The sequence below is a fragment of the Varanus komodoensis genome, unplaced genomic scaffold (assembly GCF_004798865.1).
Source record: "Varanus komodoensis strain SLA01 unplaced genomic scaffold, ASM479886v1 scaffold55, whole genome shotgun sequence".
Lineage (NCBI taxonomy): Eukaryota > Metazoa > Chordata > Lepidosauria > Squamata > Varanidae > Varanus > Varanus komodoensis.
The window spans coordinates 567,448-582,929 of NW_025336157.1; the positions used below are offsets into that span (position 1 = coordinate 567,448).

General features: G+C 54.8%; 1 protein-coding gene across 3 annotated transcripts; it reads right to left on the minus strand.

The window, feature by feature from the left end:
- Positions 1-2,316: 2,316 nt before the first annotated feature.
- On the minus strand, positions 2,317-15,482 carry LOC123032691 (testis specific 10 interacting protein). Of its 3 annotated transcripts, none has more exons than XM_044448789.1 (8): positions 15,437-15,482; positions 8,652-8,809; positions 7,004-7,704; positions 6,287-6,497; positions 5,289-5,456; positions 4,339-4,438; positions 3,212-3,336; positions 2,317-2,484 (listed from the first exon to the last, which is right to left on the minus strand). In XM_044448789.1, exons 1-8 carry the CDS (start codon positions 15,440-15,442, stop codon positions 2,439-2,441), a joined length of 1,515 nt encoding a protein of 504 aa, XP_044304724.1. In that variant the 5' UTR covers positions 15,443-15,482; the 3' UTR covers positions 2,317-2,438. The 3 variants fall into 3 exon arrangements, with proteins under 3 accessions (XP_044304724.1, XP_044304722.1, XP_044304723.1); XM_044448787.1 differs by lacking the exon at positions 15,437-15,482 and adding an exon at positions 14,289-14,357 and having other exon boundaries at positions 5,289-5,570; XM_044448788.1 differs by lacking the exon at positions 15,437-15,482 and adding an exon at positions 13,264-13,328 and having other exon boundaries at positions 5,289-5,570.

The window sequence follows — 15,482 nt, forward strand, 5'->3', positions numbered from 1 at the left end:
CTTCCGGCCGGCTTGCAGGGTTGTTGCAGAGGAGAGAAAATGGAACTATGTCAGTGACCCTGGGTTCCCCACAAGAGGAAGAAAAGTAGGATATACATGTAATGTAATTATTATTACATTAATAATAGCTAATGTATTGCATTAATACACAAGTAATGTATTGCATCAAGAATACATTAATACATTGTTATTACAATGACTATTGTGATTATTTATGATATTTATTTCCCACCTTTCTTCCATGGCGGAACTCAAGGGGGGCTGCCTGCGGTTCCCAGGTGGCTCCCCTCCAAGCTCAGGCCGGCCCTGGACCGGCTTAGCTTCAACATACCCACAGCCCAAGGCTGGCCAAAAAAAAACCTCGGTGAGAGCAGCAAAGGAAGACGTTATCCGAAGCAAACACCACTTCTCAAGGTGTTACTATGATTTAAGTGAGTTCAAAAGGCAGCACTCTTTCTGTTTGGGTTTTTCCAGCAGGGTTAGCAAACCATCAAACATCAGGCACCTGGGAGTGGCTGTAAATTATATGAAGTCGTTCTCAGTCGCTGCTGCCAGGAGACCGTGCAGCCCGGGAGGGAAATGACCTGGCCGGTCCCGACTCTCACCTTTGGATCTCTGCGTGGAGTGTGCCTTGCTCGTTCGCCTGGCCCTGTGGAATTTGCTCAGCCTCCTCGATTCTCTCGCCTTGCTGCCCGTGGAAGTCGTTCCGGAGGTGATCGACGTGATAGTGGATAGATCCTGAGAGACCGGGATGGAGAGGGACATGCCGGACGCCTGGCTGGCAGCAGCCCCCGAAGTCCCTGGACTCCCGGAAGCCAGGACCTGGACCTGGTCGTCTTTGGGCACGGCCTTCTCCAGAGAAGCCATGGCGGGGACGGTGAGGTAATCCATGCTGGCGGTTGTGTGAGCAGCCCTCTCGGTGTAGGGTCTGTCCTCGTGCCGCCCAGATGCAAGCTGGCACTCCTGGAATGCGGGAACCCCAGCCTTCCAAAGGGGGAATCGCCTTCCTTTGTGATGCCATCGGTGGTGCGGCAAAGACAAAGCTGGGCCGGCTGGCAGGTGGTCCGAGGAACCAGCGGCCCCCTGCCATGGCCCTTCCACACCAGCTTGCCAAAACTCTGCTTTAGATCCGGAGGGCTGGAGCCTGAAGCCCTTCCAGTCCCGCACTGCCCTCCAAGTTCGGGAACGTGACCCCAGAGAGTGAGAAAATGGGTGTTCTCATTTTCAGGATGGGGCAGAGGAGAGAAAGGCCAGGGGCTCCTCTTTCCCCACCCTCTGAAACGTCCCAGCCAGATTAGCAGAACCCCAATCACGTAAAAGTGCAAGGGCTGGACAACGAGAAGGGAAGCATGGCTTTGAATAGAATGATTGTAAGCCTTGGAGTTGGCCGGCTTGTAAATCTCTAGGAAATGACCCGTAAACCCACTTCTTAACTGCCCTTTTTCCAACTCCACAGTGCCCCCTTTGAAGGCCAGGTGTGGACCAGAACTGTACAAAGCATTCCAAGAACGGCTGCACTATACCTTTTATAAGGGGGTCCCTTAAACAGTTTTATTTGGGCCGCTGGGCAAAGCCAGACTGCAGAAGGCCCGTCTGCTTTTGCAATTGGCACTTCTAGCGGCTGGATACGAATGTCAAAACCAGCTCACTTGAAAGCAGCTCGGGGGTCAAAGACGTGAACCCCACTCCGGGAAAAGCCATCTCTTTCCTCCAAGATTTCTTTTTCTCTGAGCATCTAATAGCCTACGCTTCCTGCGTACCTTGGTTACAGTTATAACGGCGAATTATGCCCCGGACGAGAATCCAAGCCAGCTTTACAGCACTGCGATTATAAACTCCCCTGAAGGCCTTTGATTCAATTGGAAATAATTTAGCTTACTTCCAAAGAGGAATTTTTCCTCGTGCACTTTTAAATATGGTCACTGGACTCTGTATTTGTGGCCCTTTGGATGAGGTTCTGCACATGCTCGGCGACGCTCAGCCTTGCTGCAGGGATGGGCAGAGCCTGATTTACTCCGCGCACGCCGCTGCTGTGGCTGCCGCCCCGGGGAGAACCGGCTCTGCAAGATGCACCCCAGTGTCATCCGGCACCTCACCCGCTGCCGTCTGCCAGCCCGGAGGGACGGATTTGAGGGGCCGGCCCCGCTGGGTGGTGGGACTCAGGCTGAGCTCCTGGAGACAGAGCCACCGGAGGGTCTGCAGGGCCAGCCCTGGGGCCCTCGTGCGTTTTGTTCCACAGCCTGTGGGGCAGGCCTGGTGGTGGGCCTCGCCCTCCGCCCTCCCTCCCTCCCTCACACACGCACAGAGCAGGAAGAGTGAGACCGAGGGGGAGTCTCTCCCCCCCACACAAAGGTAGCTTTATTTCCAGGTGCTTCGTGGCTACAGGTCCAGGAGGTGCAAGTCCGGCTGCTGGATCCCCTCTTGGCCGTGCTTCAGCCTCAGCTCTGTTCTTGGAGGCTTTCCGGAGACTTTGTCCTCTTATGCCTGGAAGACAAGCATCGCCCTGGCCAGGATCCCCTAGAGGCGCTCACAGCCCCCCAAGTGCACATGCCTCCTTCTGGAAAGGGGGCGCTCAGTGGGTTGCCTGCAAAACTTCCTCCCAGGGAACCTCCCAGGGGGATGGGAAAAGATTCCCGCCGGCGAGCCCAGGAAGCTCGTGCCGCTGGACCTTGGGAGCAGAAGCTATCAGGCAGCCTCCTCCAAGCAGCACGGCGTTCGGCTTCGCCGTTCGTGACGCTGGCGAGCGTGACGCGTCGCCCGGTAGGGGACCACAGCGGGTGGCCCGGTCCTTCCACCCCTCCAGGAAAGGCGCTGGGCAAGGAGCAGGCACGGGACAGCGCCCGTGACGGCCTGGATATCAGAGCGTCCTGGGAAACGGGGACGGTGGCTCCTGGAGAGCTGGACGGGGCCTCCCGGCTAGCCCACCAGACGGTCCTTTGTCCGCAGCACCCCAGCCTGGGTTCTAGTGCCGTAAAAACACGCTTATTATAACATAAAATTCCCTGGGCTGCGGTCCAATCTGCCTGCTGCTAGATGCAGCCCTGTTCACAGGTACCCTCCCTGCCAGGTGTGGCATTCAAGGATCAGTCTTTTTGAGATGCAGGGTTAGTATTGCTCCCAGCAGCTGCTTTCTCCTTGGCCCTCGGTGCACGCAGGGCCGTGACCTGGACGGAAATGGGCACGCTGTGCTTCCCGCCCCTCTTATCCTTACGTGCTCCTGGCCGAAGACCTCCCGCTAGAGGGCCGCACCGCCTGCTTCCACAGCATCTCTTCACTGATGCCCAGCGCAGCCAGGACCTGGGAGAAGCGCCGCTGCACGGCCTGGCGGGCGTTCTCCTGCGGGGGAGAGCAGCTGGGTACCCAAAGCTGCCCGTAATGACGAGGGCGGGCCCCCAAGAGCGGCATTTCGGGGCACGGCTGAGGATCACGGTGGCAAGAGGGCGGACTAGGTTGGGGAGGGCTCCGCCGGGGGGGGGGGGGGGGGGGCCTTCCGAGCTCTGAGCATTGGCATTTTTAACTCCACACAGGACTGGCCACGACCACTGCTGGTTGTGAGCTTCCTCCCTCCCTCCCTCCCTCCCATTCCGTGCCCTTGATCGCCACGACGCACTTTATGCCGATTGTCCTGGGAGTTTAAAAGCCATGCTAATATATTATTGAATTTTAAGAGGTTGTAGATGTTATAGTTTTAATTTGACTACAGTTGTATGATATGTCGTTGTTCTTTGTCCTGTGAGCTGCCCAGAGAGCTCTTGGACTATGGTAAAAGGTAAAGGTTTCCCCTTGACGTGAAGTCCAGTCATGCCTGACTTCTGGGGGCGGTGCTCAGCTCCGTTTCCTAGCCGAGGGAGCCAGCGTTTGTCCACAGACAGTCTCCGTGGCCATGTGGCCGGCATGACTGAACACCGAAGTGCACGGAACGCTGTGACCTGCCCACCGAAATGGTACCTTTTTATCTACTTGTATTTGCATGCTTTCGAACTGCAAGGTTGGAAGGAGCTGGGACGGAGTCACAGGAACTCCCCCCGTTGTGCAGATTTGAACTGGCGACCTTTCGATCAACCAGCCCAGCAGCACAGCGGTTTAAACCACTGCGCCACCTGCAGTCCCTCCTGGACTATGGGACAGCACGCAAATACAAAAAGTAAATAAATGAAAATACACAAACAAACTCCTTCCAAGCAAGTTGCATTCCCCTTCGAGCACCTGCGGCGGCTTTGGTCTGGCTTTGCACCCGAGGCCCACTGCTGCTGGTCGGAGAACGCTGCGGGTTTTGGTCTGACTAACCAGGGCGTGGCCTGGAGAGCTTCACTCCCTGTTCCCATCCGGCCGTTTTACCTGCATGACTCTTTCGAAGAGGTAAGGCCTGTTTTCCACACGGTTGTGCATCTTCTGAAGCTGCAGTGAGTATTCCTCCATCCGCTGCCTCTCCAGCCTCCTGCACAGCAAACAGAAGCGAGATGCTGGTAAATTCTCCCCTTCCCTTCCCTTCCAGCCAAGTCTTGCACTCCAGAAGAAGCTGTCTTGCAACGGAGCAAACTATACTGCTTTGGGGGAGATGGGAGGTAGAATCACCCTTCTCCTGCCCACAGGATGATGGGTGTGGGATGCGGCGGTTCTTTTCCCAGTGCTCCCACCATGTGCCATCTCCAGCTCCTGGCGGTGCAGCCCTGTGGCCACACCTGGGGCACCCAGCAGTTAGGGATCTGAAAGGTTTCTGCCTTAAATTATAACGAGGACTATATCCCTACGGGAGCTGATCCTGGAGTAAGAACAATGGTCTTCGGAGCATCACACATCTCTTGGCTGCCTTCCCTGCATTCTTCCCTCCCCTGCTTCCCTGCACAGCTAAATTAAATTACGCCAGAATTTTGCAGCCTCGAGCTGCATAATCCGATCATCTGGGCCCGTTTCAGTCTGGATTCAGACCTCCCTGTGGAACAGCAACTGCCTCAGTCGCCCTGTAGATGACCTGGGCCTGGAGAGGGATGCTTTTTTCATTTCAGCACCGGGCAAAAACCTTTTAATCTTCTCAGTATTTCAAAAGCTAATGTTGTTTTTAAAATTAATTTTATAGATCACTGTGATGCGGTGTCTTATTTATTTATGTTACCACCACCCTGAGACACTGTAAAGGGCTGGAGCAGCAATTATTATTATTATTATTATTATTATTATTATTATTATTATTAATTATTCCAATGGGACTTGAGCATAAGGCATTAAACAACAGACTGCAATGCAGAGGCACTCTTTGGGGAGGGGGAAGAGCGGCCCTGGTGCGCTACCTGAGCTCCTCCCGCCTTCTCTGGAACGCTGCGCTGGGCTGGCCCGGCGTCCGGTAAGCGGCCAGGCACTTGGCCACTTGGCGCTGCACTCGCTGCTCCTTGTCCCGGCGCAGCTCGGCTCGCCGCTTCTCCTGCCGCTCCCGCCGCTCCCACTCCAGCAGGAGCAACCTGGCAGGAAAGAGCCGCGCAGGAGCCTTGAGCGTGGCAGATGCGCGAGGGACGGGACGACCGGCCCAAAGACGCTGCGCAGCCGTCGCCTCTCCCAGCTCGACAGATGTTACCCTGGCAAGAAAGGCGCTTCCAGATTTAGCACCACGTTATTTCTACATTATTTTGCACTCATTGTTCCCTATTCAGCGTTGTTTATGGGTTCGATAGATGACATTACCGTCCAGTTTTGCTTCTGGACCTAAAGAACACTTTTGATGTGTTGTCTTTTAGAATGGTGAAAATGTAATTGCAAAAGCAAAAGTGCGTGTATTTGTGTATTTGCACCGTTCTGCTATACCACAGTGCCACCTAGAGGCTACGTAGGGTAAAGGCAGGAAAGGAAATTGCATAGCGTTTATATCTCAATTCTATTATGAAAATGAAAGTAGAATTAACAGTCAATTAACAGCTTCCGCTAGAAGGCTGGGTTAGTCTAGGGTACAAAGGCACGTAACCTGAGCTTGTTTTGTTTCTGCATTATATTTCATCAAACCCGGCAACAAGCATTTCCCCCCTTCAAAAATTCATTTTGTAAAAAAAAGGCTTAATATTCAGCCCAGAGAAGAACCATGGTAAACTCAACAGCTTGCTTGCTATTTAGTTACATTTTAATTCTTTCCTAGGTCTGTTTTTGCGCTCCCACCCCCACAAATGGACCAGGTTTTATTTGCATCCCACGCCCCACCCTCAACACCATGGGTCTTTTCTTACCAGGATGTGGAAGCAAGAAAGCAACAATTTTTGGTCATGTTTTTCTGGATTCCGGCCCTGGAGAAGCTCGCGTGTACCTGTTGGCTTCCTGCCGCTTGTCGGAGGCTTTGGTGGGCATCACGGGAGGAACAGTTGGAAGGCCAAAGTCTGGGCACGACCGAGCCCGCCAGCGAACCCTCCAGACCTCGCAAAAGGGGTCCTCCTGGCACCCCTTGTCCTCCTCTCCAGAGAGCGGCTGGGAGCCGCTGGCCGAGTGAAGGCGGAAAGGCTTGCAGACGGTCACCTTTGCTGGAGGGCAGAGGGGAGAGAGATGCGAGCGACGTCGGCAGGCCGCTGCACACTCTCTCTGCTGCCCCCATCAGCCCCCTGCCCTGGGGGAAACTCTGTCCGAGGCTATGTTTTCAGGGGACAGGCTATTTTGGGAGGCTGCCCGAGAAACCCGAGCCCTTGGAAAAGAAAGCGTCCCATCTTCCCCCTGCTTCTGGGGGGGATGCCAAGACACCAGGCAGTCCCCTGCCCCTGGAAGCTCAGGCTGAGGCTGGGGCCAGGCAAAAAGCCCTTGCTGGTGGGAGACTTCTCGGGAGTAAAGGAGAAAGCCCCTCCCTACTTTTCCAGGTCAACATTCAAAAGGTCCACCGGCATTAAAAGAACTAAACACAACAGAACAGCCATCATGGAGAACCAAGGGGGCTTCTACGGTTCTCTTCCCATTTATCCTTGGGTGGGAAAAGAGGCCGGGGCTTCGACGGATGATGCGCCACCCCCGGCCTCTCTCCTGTAGGGCAGCTCCCCACCTTGGTCTTTCTTGCGCTCCAGCTGCTCTTGGAAGCGCCTCTGTAGGTTCTTGAAGTCGGGGATCCTCCGGTTGATGGCAGGCTGGAACGTCAGCCCCTCCTGCCCGGGCCGGGCCCCGGCCTTGGCTCCCCTCCTCTCCGCCTGGGGACAGGGCTCCTCGGGCGCGGCGGCCAGGCACAGCATCTCCGCGCGGAGCCTCTCCTCCAGCTGCTTGCCAGGGAGGCACTTCTCCTGCTTGGGGCAGCGCTGCTCCAGGCTGAGGAGCTGCTGCGTGAGGTGCAGCCAGCGCTTGCGCTCCTGGCGCAGCTGGCGCTTCCGGGCCTCGGACCGGGCCTCCATGGTCCAGCAGAGCGACAGGAGAGAGCCCCTGGGAGCTAGGCTCGAGCAACAGGGGCGGCTGCCGCCGGCTGAGGGCCGGGCTCCTTCCAAGCACCGTGTCTCTTTCGCAGCGGTGGCTCCGGGGCTGGACTGGGGCGCGCAGGGGGGCTCACGGACGGAGCTGGAGGAGGCCAGGGGGGACTTCTTCTTCTTGGCCTTCTCGGGGGGTGCCCCTTGGTACATGGCCTGGCCTTTGACGGAGACATGTTCCCACATCCAGTGAAACGGGAAGGAGCCTGGGCGGGAGGGCCTGGTGGTCTCAGGTGACGGTGGAGGGCTCGGGGGCGCATGGCTGCTGTGTGGCGTGAGGGAGCAAGCCTCCCTAGGGAAAAACCGGGCTCAGGTCAGACCTAGATCGCATCTCCTGCTGCTCTGAAGCACTTTCTCAGCTCTGCCGCTATTCCAGCCCCGACTGGCAGCTTCTGGGGACCGCTAGTCCTTTTCCCCCCAAGGCTGCGTGGGCCAGGTACTGAAGATGAAACTCCAATACTTTGGCCACCAAATGAGGAGGAAGGACTCCCTGGAGAAGAGCCTGATGCTGGGAACAATAGATGGCAAAAGAAGGAGGGGGCGGCAGAGGATGAGGGGGCGGCAGAGGATGAGGGGGCTGGATGGGGTCCCTGGGGCAGTGGGAGTGGGCTTGGGTGGACTCCGGGGGCTGGTGGAGGACAGGAGAGCCTGGAGGAAGGCTGTCCATGGGGTCATGATGCCTTGGGCACGACTTTGCACCTAAACAACAAAGGCTGCATGAGAGTTACAATTGCGTTTGTTTTTTTGGCAGGGCAGGGAGAAAGAACTGTTCCCCCCTCATCCCCCAAAAGGCAACTCAATTTCTCCTTCTGCTTGTTTTCCCACATGGGCTGAGCAGAAAACTAGGAAGCGGGACGGATCACTACTCCACCCCACAACCGAGCGCCTGCAGGGCTGCTTCGGCCAGCTTCGTGTTGGCGGCCCCGGCATCGCGTCCAGCGTCTCAGCACAGCCGTTTCCCACCCACTCGGGACGGTCACTTCCGCTTGTCTTGCTGCTGTAGCTAAAGCTTCTTAAACCCTCTTTAGCACAGCAGAAAAGTTTCCAGGAACACCCCTTCTTGAAGGGTCGAAACCAGCGAGACGCACGCCAGATGTTTCTGGCCTGCGTGTCTTGCCAGCCTTGGCCAACGTGATGGGAGTTATAGGCCAAGGTACCTGGAAGGACACGCACCCCCCGCCTGCACTGGGAGCGCAGGGCTGAGCTCGGTCCCGCCCCGAGGCCACCCGGACCACTTGCCTGGTTAGCTCTGGATCGTGCTGTATGTCCGAGGCATTGCTGGCGGCGGGGACTGTTTTCTCAGGCCCCCGGCAGGCCTTCCTGGGCGGGTTGGGACCTCTCTTCTTTCTCCGTTTCATGCAGATCAGCATCCCATCGCCGGCATCCAAATAGTCCTCCTGAATCGTGTGCAGAAAAAGGCTGCAGTTGGGCAGGGGCACTTGTGACAAACCCCAAAGACACACACCCTCGAGGTGACTCTGCAACCGTGCTCCCCAAAGGGAAGGCACACGCATCCTGCTCTTCTCCTGAACCTCAAAAGATGCTCACCGTTTCCCAGCAGGTTAAAAACAAGTCATTAATACAAGTTTGCGAGTCACTTTAAAGGATATAACTGCACACCCTTTCCCCTTTTCATAAAAACCTATATAAATACATGGGTATATACCGTATCCATGGACACATAGGAAATATACAACTTATGCATGGCCTCCAAACAAGGGGAGGGGGTAGCTGGGGCATGCTGGGAATTATCTGCCCCTAAATAAGCACAGGAATGTGCCCTAAAAGGGTTAGCATTCTATACTTTGGAAGAGCCAAAAACAATTGTCCTCCTCCTTTTTTGGGGTGCAATTAAGGCCTGCAACTCCCAGCATTTCCTCAGCCAGGTGGGAGCAATAGGACTTTTTCTGCCTAAAGCTGCATGGAATGGCAACCTTAATCATGAAATATTCTTTTCTAAATTCAAAAGTTAAAAAATAGAGGCAGCAAAAAGGACATTCACAATAATAAATCAAGACTGCTAAAGCAGCACAGGCTGGCTCCCACAAATTCTCTCTCTTAGCATATGGTAATGGGACATCTCCAGTCATACAATCTAGGCAGGAGTTCAATATCTAATAGGAAAATTAAAATACAACTTATGCAACATAAAAGAAATGTGCGAAAGGGTGTTTTGCCTGTACTAATATAGGCAAGTTTACTGGGTCACCATTTGATCGCAGGTCTGAAGGGCCCAGCAAAAATAGAAAAGCTGGGACCCTAAATTTTTCTTGCAGTCTAGATCGCATGCCTGCTACACTGCCTAAATACGTTTATAAGCAGTCCTTGTCTCCCAAATTTTATCATTATTCATGGGCTGGTTTGCAGTCTCCCAAGTACATGAGCTTGCAAGTGTAACTGCTTAAGGTCTCGATGCAGGAATACCGGATCTTCTGGTCAAAAAAGACAGAGAAGCCGAGCTTGAGGAATCCCGAGGGAATGACGGTCGCCGTGCGACCATGTCCCGTAACGCCTGCCCTGTCGAGCTTTCCCACATGGTCACTTTCCTCGGCGCCCGTATGGTGCAGCGACATCAAGCGCCTCGGGTGGGGAGCATGTGGCTACGGAGGGCTCGTCCTCCTCCGGCGCCCGCTGCTCCAGGCTACCTGCTGTGAAGGGGAACTCTCGGAGAGCAGCCCCAAAAGCCGGACTTGCCCCTTCGGCTCATAGATGGTGCCGGGCGTCCGGGTCCTGGGGTCTGCGGAGGTCTTGATAAACGCATTGGTCAGCACCGACTGGCGATGTGGGTTCAACATGGCGCCCACGACAACATGGAATGGCACCGGCTGCTCTCCCGTCACCAGGGCAACAAGCCCGCTTCCAGAACAGGCCTCAGTGGGGGCTTGCGGAACAAAACATGGCTTCCCCAGCCGGGCGGTCGCCATAGCAGCCGGCTGGAGCTTGGCCTCGATCCCAGGACCAGTTTTCGGCGGTGCTTCGCCTCAGCCACCCCAAGCGATGTGAACGGGCAGAGACGACATTTGGGGGTTTCTAGGCCTGAAGCGAGCCGGAAAAGCTGCCTCTTCCATGATGCTCTTTGCAAGAAGGTTCTTAAACAGAATCTCAAACAGAATTCGATTCTCTCCGGACAAAATGCACGGCAAAACCTTCTCAGCAAAAGTGGCAGCGGCCCTAGAAAGTCCCGGACATCATGGGCTGGTGGTGCATTTAAAATTCTGTAGGAACGGGCTTGCCTTGCTGAGTAACTTCAGTCACAAAACAGGCATTTTCCCAGAAGTCAGACTGGCGAAACTAAAAAAAATTAGCTTGTCCAGGAGCTGAAGCAGGACGGCACATGTTGAACCCGAATGAAGTACCAGAGAATCGCCCTTCACTTTCCAGCACAATACCCTATTTTTTTTTTTTTTTTAGAAACCATGTTTTTAAACATGTTTAAAACATTTTTAGAATATGTTTTTAAAAATCAGGAGACAGGGAACCTCGCAGGTCAACAGAACTATCTGAGAACACCTGCGAGGTTCCCCGTCTCCTTCCAAACTCTCCTCCATTCAGGAAATCCGTGGTCTGACTTGTAAGATTATTAACATTATTCCATTGCATTTATGGGCCCCCTTTTCCCTCTTGGGAGGAACCCAAGGTAGCGTCACCGGTTCCATTTCATCCTCACAACAGCAACCAACAACCCTGCAAGGTAGGCTGGCTGGGCCTCTGTGACTGGCCCAGTCAACCGGCGAGCTTCATGGCCAAATGGAGACTGGAACCGGATCTCCCAGGTCTCTCCAACACTGCAACTGCTACACTGCCTCTCATTTTTGACTCATTCGCATAAAGATATTTCTAAGATCTGTTCAGAGGACAAGAATACTTTCCTGGGCATGCCAGTTGGCAAAGGTTTATTTTTGGAAGGTACTGAAAATGCAAGAGGAAGGGCACCTGCCGGGTACGTAGCCATAGGGAATTCCAGAGAGTGACTGTTATGAAGCTACAAGTCCAAGCAAGCAATTCTTGTATTTATTTTTACACCGAACCATCTATGTCTCTCCCTCCCTCTCTCTCTCTCTCTCATATGCTTATCAGTGTGTACACACACGTATCTTACAAAAGTCACAACATGACTAATGATTTCACATAGCATTTTAATGTGCAAAAGACATGTTTTACCACAAAAAGGAGGTCAAGAGAAAGGCTGAAACAGAAAACACCCGCTTGCCCCAAGCTACCCCCGTCAAATTTGTGACGTCGATTTCTTCAAAACAAATGTTACTCGGGGCCTCCAGGAAAGGTATCAAGAACCTCACACTGTTGCTGGGTTTCTTGCAACCCGCCTCGTCTGGGTTTTATTCGCCCCGGCAGTTGGCTTACTGCGAGATCAAAGCCAACCCCAAGGAATAGGGGGCTGGCAGCATCTAAGAGACTTGAGGAATCGCCAAAAGGATTTTCAGGGGAACAGTTTGAAATTTCAGTGTTTGCGGCCTGAAATGATTGTGGTTCCAGGAAGCTGAGCGAGTGCTGTCCCTGCCTATTGCCGCTTAGCAAAACTCCGCAGGAAACTTGCGCCTCCAAACATTCTCCTGCAAAAGATGCCCTGATGCACCACCTTTGAGGGAACAGGGAGGGATCAAGCGGGTCAGTGGCAGAGTTCCTGTCCTGCATGCGTAAGGCCTCACTTTCCATCGCTGGCACCTTTATTGGGACAGTCCCACGGAACCGGACTCACGAGAGCTGCAATCCAGGGCTTTATGCACCAAAGGCCCGGGCTGGCACAACGCAGCTTCGTACCTGCTGGAAACACATCCGAGAAAGCGACACCCGAGACCAGAATTCCCGTTTCGCCTGTCCAGGAGCCGACCTTGTGGGCTACACGGTGCAGGCCTTTCCTTCAGGTGGCGCAGATTCGGAAGTGGGAGGCCAGAGAATATCTTGGAAGAGTTCAACGGGCAGTATGGCTGAAGCATCTGGAAGCCACACGGAGAAAGATCCTGGGTGTTGTAAGGCAACAGCCTGGTACACATCGCCAGCACGTTATGCCACGGTCCCAGAAGCTCATCCCGCACCAGGCTGTGCTGGTTGCTTTGGCAGAATGCGTGCGCTCTTTGCTCGGGGGAGACCAGCCACGGGGGGGAAGGAAACGCAAGGCACAGACGCCGCCGCTCTGCTGGCTTCGGACTTGGCCCGGGATCCCCACGGCACTTCCCGGCCTTGTGTGTCTGTCCATCCTCGGGTCCCACCTGGCCTGAGGACTGGTTTGTGACCTTCCACAGTGGGGGGAGGAGCCAGAGCAGTACGGCAAGCACCGAGAAACCTGGTCCCAGCAACAGCCCCCAGGCAGGCTTGGCCTGTGCAGCTGATCAAACCCTATACCCACTGCCTTCCTTCCAGATCATGCAAGCGAAAGACGGCGTGTCCCCTGCAGGAAGACTGCTTCCACGACCAGTGCCCAAAAAGCGGAAAGAACTTCTGAAGATGGAGGAGAAAAGGGCAGAGGACTCATCTTCCCATGCGCCTGCTCCTGAGCGGAGGCAGCCAGTGCTCCCACGCCAGGACTCGGTGTCCCTCGAATGGCGCAGGACAAAAATCTGGAGGGAGAGAGGACCCATGAACGGATCTGGAGAGTCCGGGGTCCAAATGGAGCGTTTCTGCCACGCAGGAGGGCCTCCTGATGCGAACACCATCGTTGCGAATGATCCGAGCGGCTGTTTCACTGTTGACGGGGAGGCCTGACTCGGCACTCCCCTCCCCCACACACCACACCAAGGTGCCGGCAATACTGCCTGGCTGCCTGGCCTTGGCTGACCCCTCCGCCGCAAGGCCGTTTTCAGAAAGGAGTCCCCACCTGCACCAGGAAACCCACCTTCAGGGGTCAAGGTGTTGAGAAGTGGATCAAATCTGCGGCACCCTCGTTTGGAAGGCGATTCCGTCCCCTGGCAAGGGGGAAGCGACGAAAGGCGCCAGCCATACAAGGTGCCACCGCTCCCCCAGGACTTCTCGGAGATTGCCCCTCCAGCCCAAGTCGTACCGGCGATCTTCCTCAAACCACTCTTTGGTCGTCTGTCCGCGTAACGCCAGCAGGCTGTGAAAGATGAGGAAGCCCGTGGAGAAGAGGAAGCCCACGATGCAGACATCGGTCACAAATGCGAAGACGAAGGCTGTGATGTTCACCTGCCCTAGAAGAGATGTTTAAAGAGTCCGCAAGTTGCCTGATCCGGAAAACAGTAAAAGGGAGAGATCCAGGTCTTTGTCCTCACCACTGAGGTCTCATGACAAGACTTAACACCGTCTACAAAACTGGACCCTAATACACAAACGCTCTTTCTCAGATTACTTGGTAATGCTTTCCCCTATAACAGTTCCATCTTTAAACCTTTCCTTGTTTGTTTGAGCTTCACTCTGAGAAGGTATTAAAAATCAACTCTCTCATCCTATGCCTTTCTTTTTGGATGAAGTTATCAGTATGCTTGAGTGCCGATGCTGAAAACGGGCTCAGAGTGAAGCTTAAGCCCCTGTGCATAATTAAGCCCTAGAGAAATCCTCAAAATCGGGGCTGCTCTTCTAAGATCCGATAAGGCTTTCAGCCATGAGGCTATTCCTGAGCTGGGTCTGTACAACCTCAAAGAGAGCCAGTGTGGTGTCGTGGTGAAGAACATGGGACTGGGACTCGGGCGATCCGGGTTCGAGTCCCCGCTCGGCCATGGAGCCCACTGGGTGACTCTGGGCCAGTCACAGAGGCTCAGCCCAGCCTACCTCACAGGGTTGTTGCTGTGGGAATAAAATGGAGGAGGGGAACGATGTAAGCTGCCTTGAGCCCTTTGTAGGAAAAAGGCAGGAGATAAATCGGAAAAAAAGGAAAGAAAACAGACATCTCTCCTTTGGCCTTACCCATCAGTAACATAAACCAGGGCAAGAGCAGCAGCAGGATCGTCTGTGCAGGGACGTCCTCTTGCGGCAGCGACACGACCACGTCGGCATTGAGCAGGCAGCCGCAGAGCAAAGAGGCAGAGCAGTGCAGCAGGAAGCAGAGGAAGTACCGGTAGTTCTGGTGGCCCACGCACTGGCCCAGCAGGGTGCAGTGGTGGTCGCGGCGCAGGACGCAGACGTTGCAGCAGAAGCAGTGGCTGCAGCGAGGTGGCACATGGGACTGGCAGGAGTAGCAGTAACTGCGAGAGAGAAGAGGAGCTGGGTGCTGCCAGGCCGCAGCCGTATAACCGATTTCCTCACACTACAGTCGCACAGAAGCAGCTGTAGCTCACCGTGTTTTGCATGCACACGATCCATTGCTTCCCCTTGCCTCATGCAGAAGGAAAATAAAAATGGCCCGAAATCCTAGAGAAAGGCAGCCTGTCAGCGTGCAAACGAAGGGCAAGCTCCTTTTGAGGATCTGGGGGGTTTCTCCTCACACACCCACCAGAAGGCACACCCTACCCTGCCAAATTTGCCACTGACATTGCATTTGCTACAGTGGAATTTAGCAAGTGGAATTGCACTTCTGGGCACACACAGTTCCCCCCGCGCTTCATTTTCTTGATAAATTGATGCCCCTCTTAACCACCATTCCAGAAAAATCAGTGTGACACCCTAAAGCCCCTAACGTGGCAGGATGAGCAGGTGGGCTGCATGCATCCCAGTTGCTCCAGGTTCCCCGATTTTCAGAAACTCTGGGTGAGTGTGGGCAACTGCATGCAGGGAATCAACAGCATCAACATGCTGTTAACATGCAAGGTATCTCTGGGCAGGTGCAGAGTGCCTTTCCCCCATGAAGCAACGTCATATCGAAAAACCGCATGCTTTATTGCTGGGCCAGGCTAATCAAGTCGCACGCCCTCTGGAAAAAACTAAATCGGACGAAGAACAGGGTGCCTCTGAGCCTAAACTTCGGCTTCCTGCAGCGACTGTCTTTCGAATTGCGTCATCAGAGTCGCAAGGCAGCGCAGACGCCCCGCCCCTTTCTTCCCGCCGCTTCCTTGAGGCCCGTCGCCCCGCCCACAGCCCTCTTCGATTGGCTCCCGGCCCGCGCCCCGCCCACTTACTCCCATCCTCGCCCCGCCCCCGCCAGCATGACTTCGCGCGTGCTGG